The sequence below is a fragment of the Lepus europaeus genome, chromosome 20 (genome assembly GCF_033115175.1).
Source record: "Lepus europaeus isolate LE1 chromosome 20, mLepTim1.pri, whole genome shotgun sequence".
Lineage (NCBI taxonomy): Eukaryota > Metazoa > Chordata > Mammalia > Lagomorpha > Leporidae > Lepus > Lepus europaeus.
This window is the reverse complement of record NC_084846.1, coordinates 23,100,917-23,125,363: the sequence shown is the minus strand read 5'-3', so window position 1 is coordinate 23,125,363 and position 24,447 is coordinate 23,100,917. Positions and strand designations below refer to the sequence as shown.

Sequence of the window (24,447 nt, the reverse complement as noted above, 5' to 3'; positions counted from 1 at the left end):
GCGCGGTGCGCCGGCCGCAGCGCGCTACCGCGGCGGCCATTGGAGGGTGAACCAACGGCAAAAGGAAGACCTTTCTCTCTGTCTCTCTCTCACTGTCCACTCTGCCTGTCAAAAAAAAAAAAAAAAAAAAGAAATTTAGGGATGCCAGTTGAAGTCCCAGATGCACTGCTTCTGATGCAGCTCCCTGCTCATGAGCCTTGGAAAGCAAGTGTGAAGTACATACAGATGGAGATTAAGAGACATGAGATCAGCTTCTCATTTTCTAACCTCTGTAACTTGAACAAGTCAGTCAATTTTTTTCCATTTTTTTTTTCTAAAAGTAAAACTTTGAATAGCTATTAAATCAGCTTTAGTGATTTCATGGCAATAAAAAGAAATCCAAGATATAATAATAATGTAACATAAAAGTATCTTGTGTGTGTATATGTGTGTATGTGTGTGTGTGTGTGTGTGTATAAAATCTCACTTAACCATAAGAACGGAATTAGATGATGTGGAAAATTAAAGAGGAGGGTGCTTAGCACAGTATAAATACTCGATTGTCACCAGCAGGGTTATTCTTTTCCTATCCTCAGTAACAACACTGCCAAGATGAAGTCAATGTTTCCTTTCCAGTCAAGAAACTGATCTTCAAGAGGCTGAGTGACCTTTCTGTGGTCAGCCCAAAGGCCCAAGGCAGAATTACCACTGTGCCTTCTTGGACGACCATACTGCATTTGCAATCTGAAAACCAGGGGACCCTCCACAGCCACTGAGAACACAGACAATCACATTGGTTTTGAGTAGAAAATCGTCTTTTGGATTTCAATTATTAATTCCCAAAAGTGCTGCCTAAAAACACCTCGAAATATCTACCACAGGACTCTATCACATTTTCCTCCTAGAGTTTGCATCGGACTTGAAAAATACTCATATACTCCAACGTCTTCTCTGTCAGTTTTAACTGGAAGCACAGGGTATGATCAAGGAGGCACACAGCATAAAGAGAGGAAGAAAGAGGACTTGTGTAGTTGTGTGCATGAGAATGTGAGAGACAAGCCTATGCCCTGTGGCTCGAGGACTAGTTAAGGGAAGCAAAAGGTGCTCTTTCTGGCTGCTCTCTGCCTCCATGTTTTTAAGTACCATATACTGAAAAGGAAACAGATGCCTCAAGTCACTGAAATAGTCAGTGTAAGGCAATGGTAACACACACACAAAAGGTCACTTGTTAAAGAATACTCACTTCAGTGTTGCTCACCATCCCAATGAAAACCTGCATTCAACTTAAAGGTCTATTAATGGGAGGATATATGGGATATATGGGATACATATACATATATATATATATATATGGGATACATATACACTATGTATAATACATATACACTATGTATTACATATACATAGTATATGTATATATACATATACATATGTATAATACATATACACTATGTAAATACATATACACTATGTATTATATGTATAAAATGGCCTACTGTACATGAATCTAAAGAACATACAAATATTCACTAGTACCTGTCCAAAGATATTAAAGCAAAAAAAAAAAAGCAGCTTTCATAAGCTATAGTTACATACAGCACTTCAATTCTTACTTTTTGCCATATATAGTAAATTGAAACCATACTCACTAAAATAATATTGTATGATACGTAGTGTGAATCCCCAGAGTGCACCATTTTTGCTCCCTACAATGATGACATATCGATATAAAAATGCTTGATGTGAAGCTTAGTAATTTTTTACATCTCCTCACTTTGTTAATGGTTTCCTTTGTTGTGCAGAATCTTTCTTTCGTGCATGTAATCCCATTTACTTATGTTGCCTGGCGTTTAGGAACATAAAGGGAAGGGAAGGGGAGGGGAGGGGAGGGGAAGGGAGAGGGAGGGGAGGGGAGGGAAGGGAAGAGAATGGAAGGGAGGGGAGGGGAGGGAAAGGGAATGGAGGGGAGGGGAAGGGAAGGGAAGGAGGAAGGAGGAAGGAAGGAAGGAAGGAAGGAAGGAAGGAAGGAAGGAAGGCAGGAAGGCAGGCTTTACACTTAGGTCTTTAACTCATTTTGTGTTGATTTTTCCCACTTTTTTTTGTTTTTTGGTTTTTGGTTTTTGGTTTTTTTTTTTTTTTTTTTTGTATATGTTGTTAGATCGTATAAGCTTGTTCATCCTCATGTATTTACCCAGTTTTCTCAACACCAATTACTGATGAGAATGTCTTTTTCCAATTGTATGTTCTTGAATCTTTCTTGAAAATCTGTTGATTATAAGTGTTTGGACTTATTTTAGGTTCTCTATTTTCTTCTGTTGGTCTGTATTTGTTTTTGTTTTTGTTTTTGTTTTGGGGGGGAATGCCACGTTGTTTTGGTTACTATGCTTTTGTAGTAGATTCTTAAATCAGATAGTGTGATACCTCAAGCTTTATTCTTCTTGTTCAAGATTGCTTTTGTTAGTTAGAGTCTTTTAAAATTCTATACAAATTTCAGATTGGTTTTGCTACTTCTGTGACGAAAGTCATTGACAATTTGATAGGGAGTGCATTGTGAATATCGCTTTTATTAGTAAGGATTTTTTCTTTTCTTTTTTTTTTTTTTTTTTTTGACAGGTAGAGTTAGACACTGAGAGAGAGAGACAGAGATAAAGGTCTTCCTTTTCCGTTGGTTCACCCCCCCAAATGGCCGCTACGGCTGGTGCTGTGCCAATCCGAAGCCAGGAGCCAGGTGCTTCCTCCTGGTCTCCCAAGCAGGTGCAGGGCCCAAGCACTTGGGCCATCCTCCACTGCCTTCCCGGGCCACAGCAGAGAGCTGGACTGGAAGAGGAGCAACCGGGACAGAATTCGGCACCCCAACTGGGACTAGAATTCAGGGTACTGGCACTGCAGGCAGAGGATTTGACAAGTGAGCCGTGGCGCCAGCCAAATTAGTAAGGATTTTCAATAATGTCATCTCTATCCTAACCCAGGATCATGGTATAGATCGTCATTGCTTTGTGTCTTCATCAAATTTTCATCATTGTTTTACAATTCTCAGGATCAGATTTTCACCTTCTTCATTAAATTTATTCAGAAAGGTTTGCTTTCTTCCATAACATAAATGGGATTGTTTTCTTGATTTATTTTTCAGAGAGTTCATTTTGAGTAGATAGAAGTGTTGTTGAATTTTTCTATGTTGCTATTGTATCCTGCAGCTTCATGATATTAATTTATTTGTTCTAACAGTTTTTTTGGTTGTTGCTGTAGTCTTTAGGGTCTTCTGTATATAAGAACAAGTTATTTGAAAACAGAGACAATTTCAATTCTTCCTTTCCAATTAGGATGCTATTTATTTGTTTATTTTTGTCCAACTGCTCTGGCTAGGACCTCTAGTACTATATTAAATAGAAAGAGAAAGAGGGCATACCCTTGCCCTAATCCTGATCTTAGAGGAAAGTCCTTTCAACGTTTTACCCTTGAGTGCAGGAGTACTTCACAAAGTTCATGGAAAGCTAGATTTTAAAGATAAAATTGTTTTGGTTAAAAAATTTTAGAAATCCATGCATAATTTTTGCATCACACACATGTTCCATGAACTCTTTGAAGGCCCTTGATATTGCTAGCTACAGGTTCTGATGTGTTGCCTTTTTTGAGATGAGATACATTTCTTTTACACATAGTTTGTTGAGAATTGTTATCATGAAAAGATGCTAAGTTTAGTCAAAGAAAAAATTTTTATGTGTTCAGGTGATCAAATGGTTCTTGGCCTTTCTTCTGTTAATATGGGTTATCAGATATATTGATGTGCTTATGCTGAACTCATCTTGCATCCCAGGGTAAATCCCATTCATTCATGGAAAACTGTCCTAATATGCTGTTGAATTTGGTTTGGTAGCATTTTGTTGTTGTTTTTCCCCATTCTTAGCTGTGTTTATTTCTGATTCTACACTGTGTTTCAGACAGTTCATTTGTTTAAAAAGCATCAATGGACAATTTATTCTGCAATAGCATATTAATAACATCAAGAACAGATCACACCCCCATATATCAAAACAAGGTGCAGGATCAACCCAAAGGTAGGCAGGATCTACATCACAAAATAACAATTCTTTATTTTATTTTTAAAGCATTGCATTTATTCTAATTGCTCCTGGATTTCTGGCCATCCGCTTTCCATTTTTCAAATAAGACTCTAAAGTATCTTCAACCAAGTTGCAGCTTCTGTGTTGTCTATTTTATGTTCAAATATGCCATCTAATTCCAAGACATTCAAATGTGCCATCTATTCATAAGATTTTCATTGACTGTTTAGAATTGTTAAAATGAAACCAACATGTTTGATTTTCAGCACAGTGCAAAGGTGCAAAGGTTCCTTAAACTGCATGTCGTTTTTTTTTTTCTAATTCTATTTTGTTTCAACACAAATGCAGTTTTCTCAGTTAGTGAAAGTTGTCTAATTGAAAAAAAAAAGAAAAAAACAAAATGAAACCAATAGTAAAATATAAAATTATTAACTCATAATACTTAATCATTTATTCCTTTCACTGAAGGAGTTTATTAACTTATTCCTGGCATTGAATTAATTAATCCATTTATTAATATTCCTGTCACTGACTTATCACCCTACTTCTCCCTCCATTGTTTTGTTTCTAAGAAACAAACTCAATTACAAAATTAATGAGGGACGAATTTTGAAATTTGAACATAGATGTCTCTTCTGCACGTGCCTTAATTCTTCACATCTATTTCAAGTTTAATACTGAATGATCTAATCAGCACCCACCACCCTGCTTCTCTCAGCAGGAATGGAGTGAATTTATAATAGATGGAACTATTTGCCCAAGGGCCACTATCACAAAGAAATCATGAGGGCTGGCATGGTGGCATAGCGGATTAAGCTGCCACTTGCAATGCCTGCATCCCATATGGGAAACAGTTCATGTTCCAGCTGCTCTGCTTCAGATCCAACTCCCTACTAATGCTCCTGGGAAGCATCAGAAGATGACCCAAGTGCTTGGGCCCCTGCACCCATGTGAGAGACCCAGATGAAGCTCCTGGCTCCTGGCTTCCGCATGGCCCAGCCCCAGCTGTTGCAGCCATTTGAGGAGTAAACCAGCGGATGGAAGAACTCTCTTTCCCTCTCTTTCTGTGTAACTGTGCCAATAAGGTAAAATTATTTTTAAGAATTTATGGCTTTCTCTAGACACTCTGGCAAAAAAAAAAAAAAAAAAAAAAAAAAAAAAACCTAAATGAAAGATCATTGCAATTGAGATCCCAGTGGAAAGAATAGCCATCAAAGAAGGAGGTACCTTTCTCTGAAGGGAGGAGAGAACTTCCACTTTGACTATGACCTTGTCTAAATAAGATCAGAGTTGGCGAACTCAAAAGGCTTCCATAGCCTTGGCAACTCATGACAAGAGTCTACAGTGATTACTGAAGCCATGAACAAGAGTGTCAATTGTTAAGTCAATAACAGGAGTCACTGTGCACTGACTCCCCTGTAGGATCTCTGACCTTAATGTGTTGTACAATGTGAATTAATGCTATAGCTAGTACTCAAACAGTACTTTACACTTTGTGTTTCTGTGTGGGTGCAAACTGTTGAAATCTTTACTTAATATATACTAAATTGATCTTCTGTATATAAAGAGAATTGAAAATGAATCTTGATGTGAATGGAATGGGAGGGGGAGCGGGAGATGGGAGGGTTGTAGGTGGGAGGGAAGTTATGGGGGGGAAAAAGCCACTGTAATCCAAAAGCTGTACTTTGGAGATTTATATTTATTAAATAAAAGTTAAAAAAATTTTAAAAATAAAAAGTAAATAAATAGTACTGATGTGACCCCAACTCTTTGATGTAATAACACAGTAGTATATATGATTATAACTTTAATGTCCCAGAGTATTATAATACAAATTAATATATGGTTTTAACAAAAAAAGAAATTATGGCTTTCTCATTTAACATTTACATTCGTTTCATAATATTTCTATTAAAAGGAAATGTTAAACAAATGGCCACTATCAGGAACAATTTTTAGAACCTGAAATTTATGAAAATTAAAATATATGAAATATATATTTGTGATTCAAAGCCTACAAAGAAGTGGAAACGATGAGAGGATAGCAATGAAGTTTTGGCTCAGTCTATAGCCAGCTCCATAGACAAATCAAATGAACAGGTGCGTGGCACTGTTAACTAACCTTGTAGATTTGTGAGTGCTTCAAAACGTTTGTGGAAAATGGAATTAAAAGATTATTTTGTCGCAAGAATTTTTGAAATCCACACTTTTTTTTTAACACTATGATTTCCATGAACTTTTAAAAATGCTATTGTATTGGCATAGAGGATTAAGCATAATGATATAAACTATCATAGCCCAGTATGTATAATGAAGTTCGTTTGCTTCTTGGATCTTATTACAGCATAAGTTAGCAGTCAACTGCTTCAAGACTTAGTTTTGGGAGATGGACTCATGAAGGAATCTTTGTACTTCCTCAAGGATAACTCACAGTTATGGATAAATGCATTTTTACAGGTTTTTGACTCCAAAGACTGCTCTCTCCCTGTCCTACAGGCATTCAGGGGGGAAACAAAAGGATGAGAAAATTACCAAAGGGGAGTAAAACTTTCCACTGAGAAGAAGAGAGTAATTGAAGTCTGTGAGTGTTGTTGGATTTTCCCCCAATGATGACTTGTCAAGAATCACACATATATTTGGTGAGGGACATGGTTCCTCCTTGAGGACTGTAAAATGCATGCTCAAGGACCATATTTTATATGTTTATAAAAGGAATATATGAATATAGGATGTCACCAAGGGGGGCTATCATCTCACAATGACTTTTGCATGACTCCAAAGAAATAAAACCTGTTCACATGATTAAAGCAGTTGGGACAGATGAATTCACTATGTGACACCAATGAAAGCACAGAAGAGTACAGGTGTTGAAAAGGAAGAAAATCGCAGTCAGCGTAGAAACAATCTGCACTACAGAAGCTCTTTCCTAACACTGACAACACTATATAAAGCTGGGAGATGCTGTGGTATGGTTAATTCGTGTTATTGTTTTAACATAGTACTTTATCATAACAGTCTAAAGCAGATGATTTATTTAAAATCAGCACATATGGACTGTCACTATGGCATAGTGGGTTAATCCACTGCCTGTGATGCCAGCACCCCAAATGGGCACCGAATTGTGTTCCAGCTACTCCACTTCCAAGCCAGCTCCCTACTAATGGCCTGAGAAGGCAGCAGAGGATGGCCCAAGGCTTGAGTCTCTGCATCCAGGTGGGAAACACTCAGGGCTTCCTGTTCTCGTGCAGCCCTGGACATTGAGATCATTTGGGGAGTGAACCAGCAGACGGACAATTCTCTCTCTCTCTCTCTCTCTCTCTCTCTCTCTCTCTCTCTCTCTGCCATACTTTAAAAATATATAAAACTTGCACAAAACCCAACTCCGATTTTTTTTTATAGTTCCACATCAGAGAACACATTATTTAAGGAAATGAGGGGAAGAAAGACAAATACAGTAGTCAAGAAACCAAGAGTCACTTTCAATTTTAAATCATTTCAACATTTGAGACGTAACTCACAGCATCAACCATTTTTAAAAATCAATCAATAAAACTATTTAAAAAGAAACAAAAAGCCCAGTTGTTTTGGCCTGATTTCTATTTTCCTTTCAGATGTATCCAATAGAATATCTATTTTAAAAGACTGATTCAATGGGCTATGGAATACATAATCTTAGCATCTCAGACATGATAGTATCCTGGATATCACCCTCTAAAATAATCCAATCTTCTACTTGCAGCAGGATGAATCTTGCCAGAATTGGGTAACATTAGAAGTGGAATTTGTTTTTGCATCTTCTACTTAATTTTGCTTCATTAACTCACTTCTGACTGTATTTGGGGTATTTCCCCAAATGAAAGATGTCTTCTGGCATGGGACATTGGGAGCCCATGTTAACTCGTGTCTGGAACCGTTACATCCAAGTGGTAGGAATCCATCTGCCAAGTGGTTAGAAAGCAGAGTTCCAGTGCTGGTTCAGTGTGGAGCCACTGGGAATAACAAGCTAGCTGTCCAGGAATCCCAGCTTTCACCCAGTTAGTGTGGCAGCACCTTTAGCAGATAGCCGATGTAAAATATAAATCCAGTTGCTGAGATGTGAGGCCAGACTGTGTTGGTTTTTATGTCAGTGTTCTGGGACTAGTCAGTGTCCATCTCAGACTGTGTGGCTAAACGGGTTTGGGGGTGAATTTTGTTTCTCTAGGGAATGCATACAAATTCTCTCTGTGTTTTTCATATTTTGCAGAATAATTTTCTCTTTAAGCAGAAAAAACTGCAACGAATGCCTCATGCAATTTCATCTAACTACAAATTCAGGATGAGCACTTTAGCTTTGACCCCAGTTATATCAGATGGTTATAGAAGTTGTTTTCCTCAGCAATGAGGTGACTGAACTGTTTTAGGCAGCCTCAAGTACAGATCCTCTCCCTGTATCTTTTCTGTATCTTTTCTGTATTAAAACAAAAGACTGATTCTTGTATCACTTAAAACTTGTAACACTTAAAACTCTTTTCTTTTCTTAGGACATGTTCTCTTTTGAGTAGAAAAGATATCCAAGGGAAGAAATAAACGTGCAGAGGCTAGGAGTGGGAGGTGAGGAATTGCACAGATTATAGACAAGCTTATTCCGGGATACAAAGAGGAGTTTCCCTCAAAATGGATGAAAATATATATAAATGTATAAAAATACTTGACAGTTTTCTTGCATTTGATTGAAGTTAAAAATGGTAGAACCCATATCTCTTTCATATATGACCACAAGCGCAAACTCTACTACTATCTTCTGTTCTACTTTTCCAAGATGACATTTGAACTTGGTTTGGCCCCCAATGAACAAATTAATTAAGAAAAAGTTTAGTCCCTTCCAAATTATTTTGAGAAATGGACATGTTAAAGTTTGCAACATTAGCAAGGAGAAAGATCTAAGATAGACATTCCTCCTTCCCGAAGGAAATTTCGGATGTAAGGGCAAGGAAGATCTTTTGTGGATTTCTACCTTTGTTCTCCATGTGTTCTGTAGGCTTATTTCAGTTGGGGATGCAAACCTTATTTTTTTTTTAATTCAAACTAAACTATTCACTAGTCTTATCTGCAGTAGAAGGACTGACTTCCATTTAAATGCAGTTTCATGAAGAAACAAACACACAAAGAAAAGAATCATAAAGGCATTTGACACAAGCAAACCCTTCTCTATTCAATTTTTCCAAAATTGTGAATGATTATGCTTTTTTTTTTTTTTTGGTCTTTGTGGAGTTGTCTGTTTTAATATGTTTTCAATAGACAACAAGGCACCAAGAATCTTGGGTAAATTATAGATGTTAAAAATAGCCACTACCTAATAATGTTACTGAAATAATTAGAGTTTAGAAAGCTCTCACATGAGAAGCCAACTAAAAAACAAAGGTTGGCATGATGCTGTTTCTTTGGTTCTTTCCAAATTAATACAGCACACTTGCTCCAAACTCATCTCTCCCACTGAAAACTATATGGGTTGTTTTTCTTGTTTTTTTTTTTTTTTTAATTCCACCTAAAATATACAACAGTGGAACCTATTCTTTGTGTAATCTTATTTTTTCCTTCTTTTTTATTTTTATTTTTTTATTTTTTGAAGATATTCATAGCACCAGCAGACATTTGTACGCATGGATTCTACATATGCCTTACTTTCTTAGAAAGCAAAGAAATTATTCTTCAAGAACATCTCTCTCTAGCCCAAATGCACTCTGTCATGTTATTCAAATGTACAGTAACACACACTTCATTCCTTCATTTGATGTGTGACTGCTAAGGATCACAGCCCAAAAGCTCGCCTTTGCAACACAACAGAAGAGCAATAGAGACCCTGTGCTTTACTCAGAGAAATGTACAGAGTCTCCAAGAAAGGGGAAAACCTATGTATTCAAACCCAAAAAAGCATAATATTATTGAGATATGGCTATGAGGACTTTTCAAAATATGAATGGAAAAAAGCATTTTCTGAAAAACATTATGCATGGGTTTGAAAATTTTTTTGCATCCAAATAAGCTTATCTTTTAACTCCATTTCCCTGCCGACTGGTCACAGTGACCTCATCTTTTTACCCCAAGTCCAATGAAATCAAAACTGCAACTTCCTCTCCCTGCAAAGAGCCCAGTGACTTTGGTTGATTCCTGACTTGTCATGTCAGTGAGCTGCATGTTGTGAACCAGATTTTAGATAATTTCTTGATTTAAGTGCAAAATGGGACCCCTGAAAAACATAAAGGTTCTGACGTGCCCCATGGAAGCCACCAAAGGAATCCATTCACCTTCACTCTTTGGAAAGACCTATTTCAATGCACACGGGAATCTGACAGTGCAGGCAACACATCCAAACCATTTTCAAATGACTCAACCAAGGTTTACTGGACTATGTACCGGGTCTTGTCTATCTTCAAGACCCTGGCGGTATTAAGCCCTACGGCATTTCCGAGTCTGGAGGAAGTACTTACACTTTGCTGTTACTTTGTACCCCCCAAGAGGAGGAGTGTGGCCTTCTAACGCATCAAATCCAGCGGAAACTAGGACCAGGTCTGGATCAAACTCTTTGGCCACAGGCATCACGACAGTCCTGCAGAGGCAAAAAAGCAACCAGTCACACATGGCAACAGCGGATATCTGTAAAAAAAAAAAAAAAAAAAAAATCATTCAGGGAAAACGACTTGGCACAACCTCAAGAACTTCCCGGGAATAAAGAAAAAGGGGGAAAGAAAACACTATTTGAAAGGATCAAAAACTGATCATTTCCTTAATACTGAATCACTGTTATTTTAGCATCCCAACTCACTCTTTTTTTTTCTTTCATCTTTTTTTTTTCCTCTCCAAATTGAAAAAAAAAAAAAAAAAAAAAAGAACTCACATACTTTGCAGGTACATTCTAAAGCCCGTCATATTACATGCACATCTGTGGCTGTTTTATCCCACTGCCTATAAAAAAAACTGCTTCTTCCTAGGGAGTGACTAATGTTTTACAGAGGAAAGTCAAAGCTTTAGTGAAAACCTGGCTTGCTACATTTAGGAAGAACTTGGTGTAAATTTGAACTATAAATTTCTGTTGGGAAAAAGTTTGCTTTTCCAAGTTTTTTTAAAAAAACATTTTTAAATATTTGTCGTGGTAGGGGGTGACTCTTGCAAAGGAAAAAACACGAAATTCCCTTAATAGAATCCAGACTATATTGTTAAGTGAGTCCAAGGTCAGACACACCAGGAATGTGGCAGCCTCATCCATGAAGCAGCCCGGCTGGCCTCACGCAGACACGTCAGCACTTTCTCTCTTCAACCTTTTCAAGGTTCCCTAACCTCTTCCTCATCCATGCTGGTTTTGAGAGAGAATGACTAATGGACGCTACTGGGCTTCATACACTTTTTTTTTTAAAGAAGTAATATAGATTTCCAGACCAGAACCCCATTATAAAAATTCAAATTTTAATGACTGTTGATGAAAGAAGGAAATTGCACACCATAGTGAACTTAAAAAGTAGTAGATCACTATTGTACTTGTGAGAAATAACTAAAATAAATATTAAAGTAGTGATTCTTGAGTATTGGTATAATTAGTTTATCTTATTGATGTGTAAGTTTTACAGTTTTTCTACAATAATTACATATTAACTTTACATTTATAAAAATTAACTGTATATCATAAACAAAGTTACTAAACTTATAAAATATAAATACTTAATTGAAATTTACCCAGAGATAAAAATGTATAAGTACTTTCTAAGAATTCTACTAGTGTCTTCTAAGTTCCATCCTTCAAGTTCATGGAAGCAACAGGCAGGGTAGTCTTTTCAACAACAGGAAGACCACATAAATATGAATTTCCCGTCAGTGAAACTAAGCTAATTTTATTTACTATGTATTGTTTCATTGTGTTTTTTAAAACAGCTACATTTCATAGCGAGACATATTAGATTTTTCCCCTTTCAATAAAACCAACTCTTACATTGTAGTTTTCATTAAAATTGTCACATTCAGTTAATTTTCTGTGTTTCACATAAGTTAAACAGCTATTTATTATATGTGACTCTTTATATTTATATTTTTTCACAAAATTTTAAAAAATTATATCCTAACTTTAGAACAAAATGAAAATGAAATCAAACAAAAATAATAAAATGAAATAAAAACAATGAAAACAAAATAAAGAGCAATTTGCTTTTTAACTGGAAACTTGACATGGAATGGAGTAGGTTTTCATTTTAATGCAAATATTTTGTTCATTAAGACATCTTTCCCTCTTACTGAAGAAATATATTTATGTCAGTTATCTCCAAATATGCAGATCCACTGAGTTCTGTTGGAAGGTTCTGTTGGAAGCACATTTGTTACACAGGCCATTCCTGAATTCACAAACATAGGAGTTTCACAATTTCAAAGTTTTCAAAATGTTCTGTCTTACAGAACCTATCTCACATATTGGAATTCACTCCAAAACATGAGAAAAAGATGAAAAAGAAACATGCATCATCTGATAGACTCCTTCCATTGAAAAATATACATGCCTAAAATTGTGCCTGAACGCTATTTGTTTGTTGAACAAATCAGTGATGTATGGTTGGGACACAGTTGTAGGATGTGATGCTGCAATATATCCTGGATATTTTCTATTACATTGAAGAAAGACATGGAAACATGTGCTTTACATGATGATACTGGTGTGGTTCATGCATTTCAGCAAGTGTGTATCAAATGTCTCCTATGCTGCAAACATCGCCTTGGTCTAAAGGTGTGTTCAATTTTGAACTGATGCCCATTTATTTTCATATTGGGGACACTGAATTCTCTTTTGCTCACCTCTTTGATACAAACTGTTGAAGCTCAGACTCCTCAGATCTCTAAAATAGTTGTTTTGCCGGCTATTTTAGAAATGGCCTCAGAAGTGATACATTCTTCTGTTTATGTCAATATAGACTGGTTTTATTCGAAAGATCTACAGCATCTGCTATGGTTTGAATTTTCCCTCATGTTGAAATTTAACTGCCATTATAACAGCAGTTAAGAGGTAAAGTCTTTAAGAAATGATTAGACCATGAAGGCATCTGATGAATGGGTTAATGCCATTATCAACTGGAGTGGGCGGCTGCAAATAGTATGAGGTTGGCTCAATTTTTCTCCCTGACTTGCACATTAATGTTCCCTCCCACCAAATTATTATTCAAGACACAGCCTAAGTCCAGCACCACAATCTTGGCCTTACTAGATGCCATAGCTGTGAGCCAAACCAACCTCTCTTTGTTATAAACCACCTTATTTCAGTATTCTGTTAAAGCAACACAAAATGGACTAAGATGGTGTATCAAAAGTTGGAAACTATATTTAGCAATACTGATTGGAAAAATTAATGAAATTTTCCTTAGAATAATTCCTCAAAGAAATTCATTTAAAGTTTTATCTGAAAAATTGAGTTTTCTGATGGGACAGCAAAACAAGAATACATGTCTACCACTGTCAGCAACTCAATGAAGAGAAAGTACAGAAACACACATACAAACTCATGGCCAACAACAGCAGGAAACTACAAAAAATTCATGGAAAATGGTGCCAAATAGTTTTTAAATCCATGCATCATTTTTTCATAATATACATTTTCCATCATCTTTTTGTATATACTTCATATATGTCAAAAAATGAAACAAATAACTTAAGATATGTTTGCATGCATGGGATATTATGCATTTCCTGAATGTAATACAGAGCAGTGTCAGTGCTCAGATTCTGTTTTCTGATATCAATCTTAAACTAAAGGACACAGGGATCCTTGGAGAAGTGGTTGATTTAACGACCGTGCCAAGGACAATTCCAAGTGACTAATCCATGTATCGTGGTGACAGAAAGCAATGAAATGCTCAAAAAAGGGATGGCAAGAAATCAATAGTGCATGTGAATAGTGCAAGAGTTCCCCATGGCCAAAACTGGAATGATTTGAGGAATAATAGTGCAAGAAATTCTCAAAAAGTTCATGGAAAGTGTGTATTAAGAAAAAAAAATTAGAAAAAAAAAAAAACCTCTGTGTAGATTTAAAGAAAATTGTACCAAGATAATTTTATATTTTAATTCCACTCTTTCATTAAGTGTTGTTAAGTACCCTAATATTGGATTAAAATTCATGGAATCAAATAAGTATCCAGGAGTCTATCGTAAAATAAATGAATAAAGAGGGGAGGAAGTAGCTCTTCCATGCAGGGAAATGTTAGCCAATAAATGTAGCATACTGGAAGCAAGTAGAAAGTTATCATTTGATTAAGGTGGCAATAATGGATGCAAGCAAGATATAGGAGTGATTGCTAAAATTAATGGTCAACTTAAGACAAGCTTGAGGCCTGTGTAACACAAAGCACAGGCTCCAATATATTAAAAAGGAAGTAATGGAAAATTTACAAAGTTGAAAACTGCAGGAAGCATCATAATGAAGTCACCTAAATTAGCATGTGCAGTGATCTGACTTATTAATACTCCCTGATACAATGCATTGAGGGAGGCAGGTTGATTCTATGATATTCTTTCTATATACATACACACACACAATATAAAACTCCAAATCCGATAACAAGAAAATATCAGAAAAACTGGAATTGAAAATTGTTTGGCATGATAACTAACTAGCTTTAAGCAGAAGTCATGATCGTGAAAGTCAAAGAAATACTAAAGAGTTATTACAGATTGGAGGATAAAAAGGAGGCACAGCATCTAATAGCAGTATGTGGGAGTTTGGAATAGAAACTTGGATCCTTGCAAAAAAATTAGTGGAAAACCTGCAGTTCCACTTCAATTCTATAGCTAACAGTATTGTACAATATTGTTTTTTAATTTAGGTAATTGTACTATAATTACACAAGTTTTTAACATTAGAACATTAGGGCACTCTGTGTGTCAGGTATAGGAGAACTCTACTATTTTGACAGCTCTTCTGTGATTTCAATGTTATTTCAAAATAAAATGTTGAGGTCAGTGCTGTGGCGCAGCGGGTTAAAGCCCTGGCCTGAAGCCCCAGCATCCCATTTGAGCGCTGGTTCTAGTCCCAGCTGCTCTTCTTCCTATCCAGCTCTCTGCTATGGCCTGGGAAAGCAGCAGAGGGTGGCCCAAGTACTTGTGCCCCCCCCGCCCTGGCTATTGCCATCATTTTGAGGGTGAACTAGCAGATGGAAGATACTTCTCTTTCCCTCCCTCCCTCTCTTTTTTTCTTTTACTCTCTTTCTCTGTCACTCTGTCTTTCAAATAAAAAACTAAATGTCATAAAAAAGAGTGGGAAATTTTTCAATAGGTATATTTTTAACAAATTTCCAGGACAGGGAATTTAGGAGCAAACTAAAAACATGAAACAAACAAAAAGAAAGAGACTGTCTTGCACTTTCTACCATGGGGCCAGAGAAGAGAGAGACACTCTATCCACTGAGGAAGTAGGTACAGTGAAAGCAAAAGGAGGCAGGACTGACAACAGGAAAGTAGGAAAGAACAGGCCATGTCCCAGCATCTAATTTACCTATTTTTTTTTCTTTATTTATTTGACAGAGTTATAAACAGTGAGAGAGAGAGACAGAGATAAAGGTCTTCCTTCCGTTGGTTCACTCCCCAAATGGCCGCTATGGCTGGAACTACGCCGATCCAAAGCCAGGAGCCAGGTGCTTCTTCCCAGTCTCCCATGAGGGTGTAGTGGTCCAAGCACTAGGGCCATCCTCCACTGCCCTCCCGGGCCACAGCAGAGAGCTGGACTGGAAGAGGAGCAACCAGGACTAGAACCAGTGCCCATATGGGAAGCCAGCACCGTAGGCGGAGGATTAACCAAGTGAGCCACAGTGCTGGCCCCATAATTTACCTTTTCCTTATGCTAGTCTCCTGGTAGAAAATTCAGAATGCATCTTTTAAGGAAAATCTATTTTATTCATTTGAAAAGCAGAACGAAAGAAAGGAGGGGGTAAGCGATATCTTCCATCTGCTGGTTCACTCCCCAAATGGCCACAACCAGCAGCCTGGAATCCCATCCAGGTCTCTCATGTGGGTGGCAGGAATTCAAGTATTTGGTGCGTCTTTTGCTGCTTAGCAAATGCATTAACAGGGAGCTGGAAAGAAACCAGAGCAGCCAGGATTAAGCTGCTGCCTGCAATACTAGTGTCCAATATGGTTCAAGTCCCAGCTGCTCCACTTCCAATCCAACACCCTACTAATGGTTCTGGCAAAGCAGCAGAAGACTACTCGAATACTTGGGCCCCTACCACCCACATAGGAGGTCTGCATGGAGTTCCTGGCTCCTGGTTGTATCTGGCCTAGCCCTGGCCATTGCAGCCATTTGAGGAGTGAACAAACAGAAGCTCCTTCTCTTTCTGTCTCTTCCTCTCTCTGTAACTCTGCCTTTCAAATAAATAAAATAAAAATATGTGTTAGAAACCAGAATGGTATTGGCAATAAAAATAGATGTAGACCAACGGAATGGATTAAAGATCCCAGAAGTTAATCCATTGCATTTATAGCCAGCAGTTCTTCAATAAAAGTACCAAAAACATGCACTCAAGAAAGGACATTCTCTTCAATAAACAGCGCTGGGAAAAATGCGTTTCTTTATGTGGAAGACTGAAGCTTGCCACACATTATTCTCATCTCTCACCCTTTACAAAATCAACTCAAATGGATCAAAGATCTAAATGTAAGACCTCCAGATAACAAACGATTAGAATGAAGCATAAGGGAAGCACTTCAAAACACTGATACATTTAATGGTTTACTTTTTTTTCTGATAAGATTTCAAAAGCCCAGGCAATAAAAGCAAAATCTCATCTGACAAATGGGATTATAAGAAACTCAAAAGCTGCTGCACAGCAAGAAAACAGAGTGAAGAGACACCCAATACAATGAAGAAATTTGCAAACTATTCCTCAACAAAGGATTAATAAACAAAATATATAAGGAATACAAGCATGATAACAAAAATTTTCAATTAAGAAAGGGGCAAAAGATCTGACTAGACATTTCTGAAAAGAAGAAAAACAGGTGGCCCACAAATGTACGAAATAATTTTCAATACCTCTAACCATCAGTGAAGTGCAAACCGAAACAATAATGACATATTATCTCACTCCAGTTAGAATGGCTACTATCAAAAAGACAAATACTAATTGCTGGCAAGGATATGGAGAAAAGCGAACCCTTATACATCGTCGGCAGGAATACAAACTGGCATTGCCATTATGGAGAGCAGTATGGAGTCTCCTCCAAATATCAAAATAGTTCCACCATTTGATCCAGTTGTTCTACTTCTGAGTGTGTATCTGAAGGAAACGAATCTGCATTGGTGATTGAAGCATGCTGTGCTTTGAAGAGCATCCTTCTTCCTTCTTACTAGCTTGTCTTCCCTCTTGGCGAGACCCAGGCTACTGAAGAGTACATTGATCTTACAAGCATAAAATAATACCACTACTATAACAGTAGGCATAGTTCATGTGACCAGATACTAAACACAGTAAGAAGGAAAGAATCCCCTTCTGGGGTTCTTCCCATGACTTCTGCAGCAATGTATTCAGATGTTGCATTTCCTTAGTTGGAATCAGATCCCTGGAACTATTTCAACTCCAGTCAATGGCCAAACCATTGGACACACTGATGTTGAGTGAAATGCTGTCCTTAAGCTGAACCACACTAGTAATTTCCCATGACTCACCCCAGCGTGTGCTGAGTGAGCAGCATAGGATGCTACCCAGTCTTGACAAACATACTACCCAGTTCACTTGTAAAAAGTGAGTACATCAGTAGCACTGCTCTGTATTTAAGGAAGACCAAAAGGCTCAATTTTAAACTCAAGTTTTAAAACTTCAAAGACATGTTAGCCCATACAGTTACTCAATATTTCATTCAGCAGTCATTACTGAACCTCTGATATTAGGAAGAACTAGGATGGGGCAGGGGATTCAAAAATACAAACAAATTGCAGCTCTTCCCTCAGGAAGGTGGTAGATCAGGAAGAAAGACAAGTGGATAACCTGTCTTTGAAGAATGACATAGTACAAAGTCAGGGACACACCATATACCAAGCAATGATTCCAGAGAGAAGGCAACCAGCAGGGATAAAAGTCTACCAGTGGCTAAGTGGAAAGTGAGTTTGGACATTAATGTGGGAGCCAAGTAGGGAAGATAGTTCAGGCCAATGGATTGTGAGGGCAAGAGCATCGAGGGTGTGGCAAATAGTTTGCTATGACAAGAGCACATGGTGTCTATGGAGTAGCAGTGGGAGAGGAGACTGAAAGGCAGAGTCCAAAACACACATGTTTGAAAGAGAACCAGGAGAGCCTGCCATGGTGGAAGGTGGAGAGAAGGGAATGGGGAGTCCTACAAGAACCGGGCAGCAGATAACTGTTTAAATGCAATTGCACAACTGCTAAAAATTCCACTTATTCTCTTCCTTCACTCAACAATCATTAAACCAACCACTTGTCAGGTGCCAGGCACTGTAGCAGGCGGCCAGGCTTCACAGCAAACAGGGTCCCTGGTCTCTGGCCTTGGTGGAGTTTCCTTTTTTAGTAAGGGAGAGTGTGCATAAACAAACAAGCAAACACAAAGTGAAGACTACGGTGAAAAACAAGTTGTGTAGAGTCAAGGGAGGTGCAAGTCTGGAGATGAGTTCCCAGAGAAGGCTGCTCTGAGGCGGTGACAATGGGACTGAGAATTGCACTGTATGTGAGAAGGCAGCTCGCGGGGCATTATGGGGCCAAAGCAGCCGCCAGAGGGGACAGCAGAGGCCCTGGGGTGGGAGGGTGTTCAGTGTATTCAGGGCATCTCAAGGATGTCATTGTGGCTGACACAAGCGAATGAAAGGAGAGATGGTTGGAAATGGGGTCAGAAGTGTGGCCCACGGCCAGCTCATGTCAGGCCTTGGAGGCCATCGTAAGGAGTTTGGATTTCATTCTGAACAAGAAGGGAAACCTGAAAGTCTGGGGTAACCAGTGTCCTGATCTGATTTATGTCACCTCTGAGACAGCAGATTCTGTCTCCCTGTATAATTTATAATGGTATATTATAATCATGCACATGTGAATTATAGGTAAAAAGCCAAGCCTACATTTTTCTTTATGGCCTAATTGCAGGTCCTTGCCTAAAAGCATCAGATTATAAAATTACACATTTTCAATTGGTATAAGGATTCCTATTCTTTTTAGGTTTTCCTTCCAAAAACAAAAGTGCAAATTACAGTGTGCACATTTTTCCATCCATTTGCTCATGTTTGTGCATCGAGGACAAGGGAAAGATACTCCCAAGAAAAACTCTTTGTGACAGTCCACGCCTGGACCAGTGGCAAAGGCAGCAGTTAAACACATTCCAGGCAGCTGTTGGGCCACTGCTGCTTCGTGACAACCCACAGCAGCACTGGACCAGAAAGGGCCTCGTAAGGAAGCACTAGAGGAGTGGGGGCGGGGGTCAGTGCTGGGAGCTCCAAGCCCACCAACTGTAACAGTGTTCAGCAGCTCCACTGGTCCCAACCTGAGTAAGCCCTGCTCTTCTTCCTCAACCTTCACTTCTCCAGTCAAAACAGGAAGTCATGTGGCAAGCACTCACGTGAAAAATAAATCACCTAGACATTGCTGGGGGGGGGGGGGGTGTAAGCCTACAGGTGTGTTCACATGATAGGCTGTTCTGAAGTGTGCACATACATGCATGCATTTGTTGTCCCTTTCTTACATTTACCCTTTTCTCTTTAATTTACCATCTTTGGCCTCTCTCTTTCTCTTACACTGATGGCCAATCCATCAAGAAATCCTATTATCCACACTTTCTTTTTTTTTTCTTTTCAACTTTCATTTAATAAATATAAATTTCCAAAGTACAACTTTTGGATTATAATGGCTTTCCCCCATAACCTCCCTCCCACCTGCAACCATCCCATCTCCTACTGCCTCTCCCATCCCATTCTTCATCATGATTCATTTTCAAGTATCTTTATATACAGAAGATCAATTTAGTATATACTAAGTAAAGATTTCAACAGTTTGCACCCACATAGAAACACAAAGTATAGAGTACTGTTTGAGTAGTAGTTTTACCATTAATTCCCATAGTACAACACGTTAAGGACAGAGGTCATACATGGGAGCAGGTGCATAGTGACTCCCATTGTTGATTTAACAATTGACACTCTTATTTATGACATCAGTAATCACCTGAGGCTCTTGTCATGAGCCGCCAAGGCTATGGAAGCCTCTTGAGTTCACCAACTCTGATCTTATTTAGACAAGGCCATATTCAAAGTAGAAGTTCTCTCCTCCCTTCAGAGAAAGGTACTACCTTCTTTGATGGCCTGTTCTTTCCACTGGGATCTCACTCACAGAGATCTTTCATTTATGTGGTTTTGTTTTGTTTGTTTTTGCCACAATGTCTTGGCTTTCCAAGACGCCTGCGAAACTCTCATGGGCTTTTTAGCCAGATCCAAATGCCTTAAGGGCTGATTCTGAGGCCAGAGTACTATTTAGGGCATCTGCCATTCTATGAGTCTGCTGTGTATCCTGTTTCCCATGTAGGGTCATTATCTCCTTTTTAATTCTATCAATTATTTGCAGACACTGGTCTTATTTATGTAATCCCTTTGACATTTAATCCTACCTTTTTGATCAATTATGAACTTAAACTGATCACTTTAACAATTAAGATGGCATTTGTATATGCCACCTTGATGGGCTTGAATTGGAATCCCCTGGCATGTTTCTAGCTCTACCATTAGGGGTAAGTCCAAGTGAGTATGTGCCAAACTGTACATCTCCTCCCTCTCTTATTCCCACTCTTACATTTAACAGGGATCACTTTTCAGTTAAATTTAAACAACTAAGAGTAATTGTGTGTTAATTAAAGAGTTCAACCAATAGTATCAAGCAGAACCAAAAAAACACTAAAAGGAATGAAGTAGTAAGTTGTTCCTCGACAGTCAGGACAAGGGCTGATCAAGTCATTGTTTCTCATGGTCTCCATTTTACTTCAACAGATTTCCTTTTAGGTGCTCAGTTAGTTGTCACTGATCAGGGAGAACATATGATATTTGTCCCTTTGGGACTGGCTTATTTCACTCAGCATGATGTTTTCCAGATTCCTCCATTTTGTTGCAAATGACTGGATTTCATTTTTTTTTTTTACTGCTGTATAGTATTCTATAGAGTACATATCCCATAATTCTTTATCCAGTCTTCTGTTATTGGGTATTTTGGTTGATTCCATGTCTTAGCTATTGTGAATTGAGCTGCAATAAACATTGAGGTGCAGATAGCTCTTTTATTTGCCAATTTAATTTCCTTTGGGTAAATTCCAATGAGTTGGATGGCTGGGTTGTATGGTAGGGCTATATACCGGTTTCTGAGCAATCTCCAAACTGACTTCCAGAGAGGCTTTACCAGTTTGCAGTCCCACCAACAGTATCCACGCTTTCAAACTGCATGCAGAAACTCACCACATCCCAAATTTTCGCTGCTGTCACCTTGCATGCACCAACAGTACCATTCACCCTAATTACAGATACAGTCATGTAAGAGGTGTCCCTACTCCCTCGTTTACTCTTTCCTGTGCTGAACACAGCAGCCAGCCAGGTTGATCTACTGGATCAGACCCTCATCATGTCTTGCAGGGTAAAGCATTGTTTTATTTTTGATAACCTACATATCACCGGACAGGGAAGCTGTCCAGCACCTTGTCTATTTCATTTCTTATCACCCTCTCCTAGCTCTCTGCTTACAACTATGCCTCATACACTTTTACTAGAGAGATTTATTTGACAGTTAAGATATTTAAATTGTGATTAAAAAAAAACATAGCATTTTAACCATTTTGAACTGTTCAGCTCAGCGACAAAAAGTGCACTCACTGTTGGGCAACTACCACCACCATCCAACTCCAGAACTTGCTCAGCTTCCTAAACTGAAACTGCATGCATTCAACAATCCCTCCACAACTCCTGTCTCTCCCCTCCCTAAGCATCTGCCAACCACATGCCAACTTCTGTCTCCATGAATAAAACAGTTAAGGCAGAAGGAGAGTAAGGGTGATGAATTATTTGGCTCAACTCAGAGTCCTCTTAGCTATCAGTTTCTTTCTTTTAAAAAAAAAAATCAATAATGTTAAGTACACTTACCATGGGATGCACTCCCTTAAGGAACTGTTCAGTGCACATACACTAGAGTATTGTTATTTATGAGTACAATGCAATACAGCAGGAGTCTAGAACTTACCTTTCCTAGCCAAAAACTTCAGACTCTGAACAAATCCCCATTCCCCCATTTCCCGCAGTCCTTGGCAGTCACCATTGTACATTCTGCCTTTATGTGTCTGACTAGTGCAGATACCTCATATAAGTGGAAACATGCAGTATTTGCCTTTCTGTGACTGGCTTACTGCACACAGCACAATGGTCTCCAGGGTCTTCTATGTTGTTACGTATGGCAAGATTTCTTTCTTTTTAAAGGTTGAATAATATTCCATTGTATGGCTATACCACATTTTCTTTATGCATCCATCCAATGACAGTCATGTAGATTATTTCAGATGGAGAACTGGAACCCTTGTTCACTGTCAGTAAGAATATAAAATGCTGTGACTACCCTGGAAAGAATGTGTAGTTTCCTGAAAACAGTAAAAATGTAAATACCATATGATCCAGCAATCCCACCTCTGCATATTTACCCAAAAGAGAGTGACTCAGAAGGTCAGAGAGATTCTTGCACTGTTGCATTCATTTCAACATTATCCACAGTGACGTGGGGATGGACACAGGCCATCTTCCCCTAGATGACAAACTCCCTCCCTCCCCCCACTGAGATCTACACTCTTGGATTATCTCCTCAGTAAGACCTATCTTCAATAACCTTTTCCACATCTATCCTTGCTAAGAAGACTCCTAACTCTTGGGTTCTGATTTCTGTCCCTCTCAGCACTTCCAATCTTGTAAAGCGACACAGGATTAATTTCTTATGTTCAATGTCAGTGATTTTTCCTTTCTCCTGACTCCATACAAGCTCCTCCAGGGAAGAGGTTATTTGCCTCCTGGTTCCCAGAGGTATCGAGCCCAGGGACCTAGAAGAGTGCCTGGCATCTGGTGTACACTCAAGCAGTAGCTGATGAATGGAAGCTCAAATGCCCCCTGGGTTTTCTTGGTCTCCACTTTTCCTCTCTTAGTCAAAGGCCATTCATGTTTCTATTGTTGGTACATTGAATATGAGCTTTCACTTTGAGTGAAGATATCAGAGAATCCTACTTTCTTCTCTAGCTCAGCTGACTGAAAAATTCTCCAGTAGAATAGTGATAATTACAAGAATGTGCAAATACTCACTTAACTCATTGTTTACCTTTCACGGCGCTGGCACTGTTGCATAGCAGGTAAAGCCACTGCCTGCAATGCCAGCAACCCATAGGGATGCTGCTTTGAGTCCTGGTCATTGTTCTACTTCCAATCCAGCTCTCTGTTGTGGCCTTGGAAAGCAGGTTGTCCAAGTCATTGGGCCGCTGCACCCACATGGGAGACCTGGGAGAATCTCCAGGCTCCTGGCTTTGGATTGGTTCAGCTACAGCCATTGTAGCCATTTGGAGAGTGAACCAGTGGGTGGAAGACACTTCTCTCTCTCTCTCTCTCTCTCTCCTTCTCTCTCTGTGTAAATTTGACTTTCAAATAAATCTTTAAAAAAAAAATAAGCCTTCAGAACTCCAGAAGGTGTGACACATATGAGGCTTCCAAAAGTTCCTTCAAATTCCATATTACAAAACAAGTATGCATGAATTTCAAAAAAATGTTTTACACCCATAAACATATTTTAATCCTACTTTCCTGAACTTTGTGAAGTGTCTTTGAATATGTTGAGGCTTCTGTTTCCTTAGGCAATGTTTTGCTTATTTTCCTCCTATGTCTACACCACTTTTCTTTGTGTCTCCAAAATTCCACTCAAAAAGAATTTCCTTGGGCAGGCATTGTGGTAAAGTGGGCAGGCAAGCCACCTCAAAATGCCAGCCTCCAATATGAGTGATGGTTCAAGTCCCAGCTGCTGAAGTTCCAACCCAACTTCCAGTAACAAGCCTGAGAAAGCAGTGGAAAATGGTCCAAGTGACTGGGGCCCTGCAACCCACGTGAGAGACCTGGATGGATTTCCAGGCTCCTGAGTTTGGCCTGGCCCAGCTTTGGCCTTGGAGCATAAGGACAATGAATCAGTGGACAGAAGATCCATCTATCTATCTCTATCTTTCTTTCTATCTCTGTAATTTTGTGTCTTTCAAACAAATCATATTTTAAAATTTTAAGAAGGGGCCGGCGCCGTGGCTCAATAGGCTAATCTGGGTTCTAGTCCCACTCGGGGTGCTGGATTCTGTCCTGGTTGCCCCTCTTCCAGGCCAGCTCTCTGCTATGGCCCGGGAATGCAGTGGAGGATGGCCCAAGTCCTTGGGC

At 38.8% G+C, this 24,447-nt stretch overlaps 1 protein-coding gene across 1 annotated transcript in view; it reads right to left on the bottom strand.

Moving 5' to 3' along the window:
* Positions 1-24,447, bottom strand: part of HDAC9 (histone deacetylase 9) — a 528,728-nt gene that overhangs the window by 113,512 nt on the left and 390,769 nt on the right. Inside the window, exon 23 of the mRNA XM_062178443.1 lies at positions 10,508-10,626. Within this exon, the coding sequence (XP_062034427.1) occupies positions 10,508-10,626 (119 nt within the window). The remainder of the gene's footprint in view (positions 1-10,507; positions 10,627-24,447) is intronic.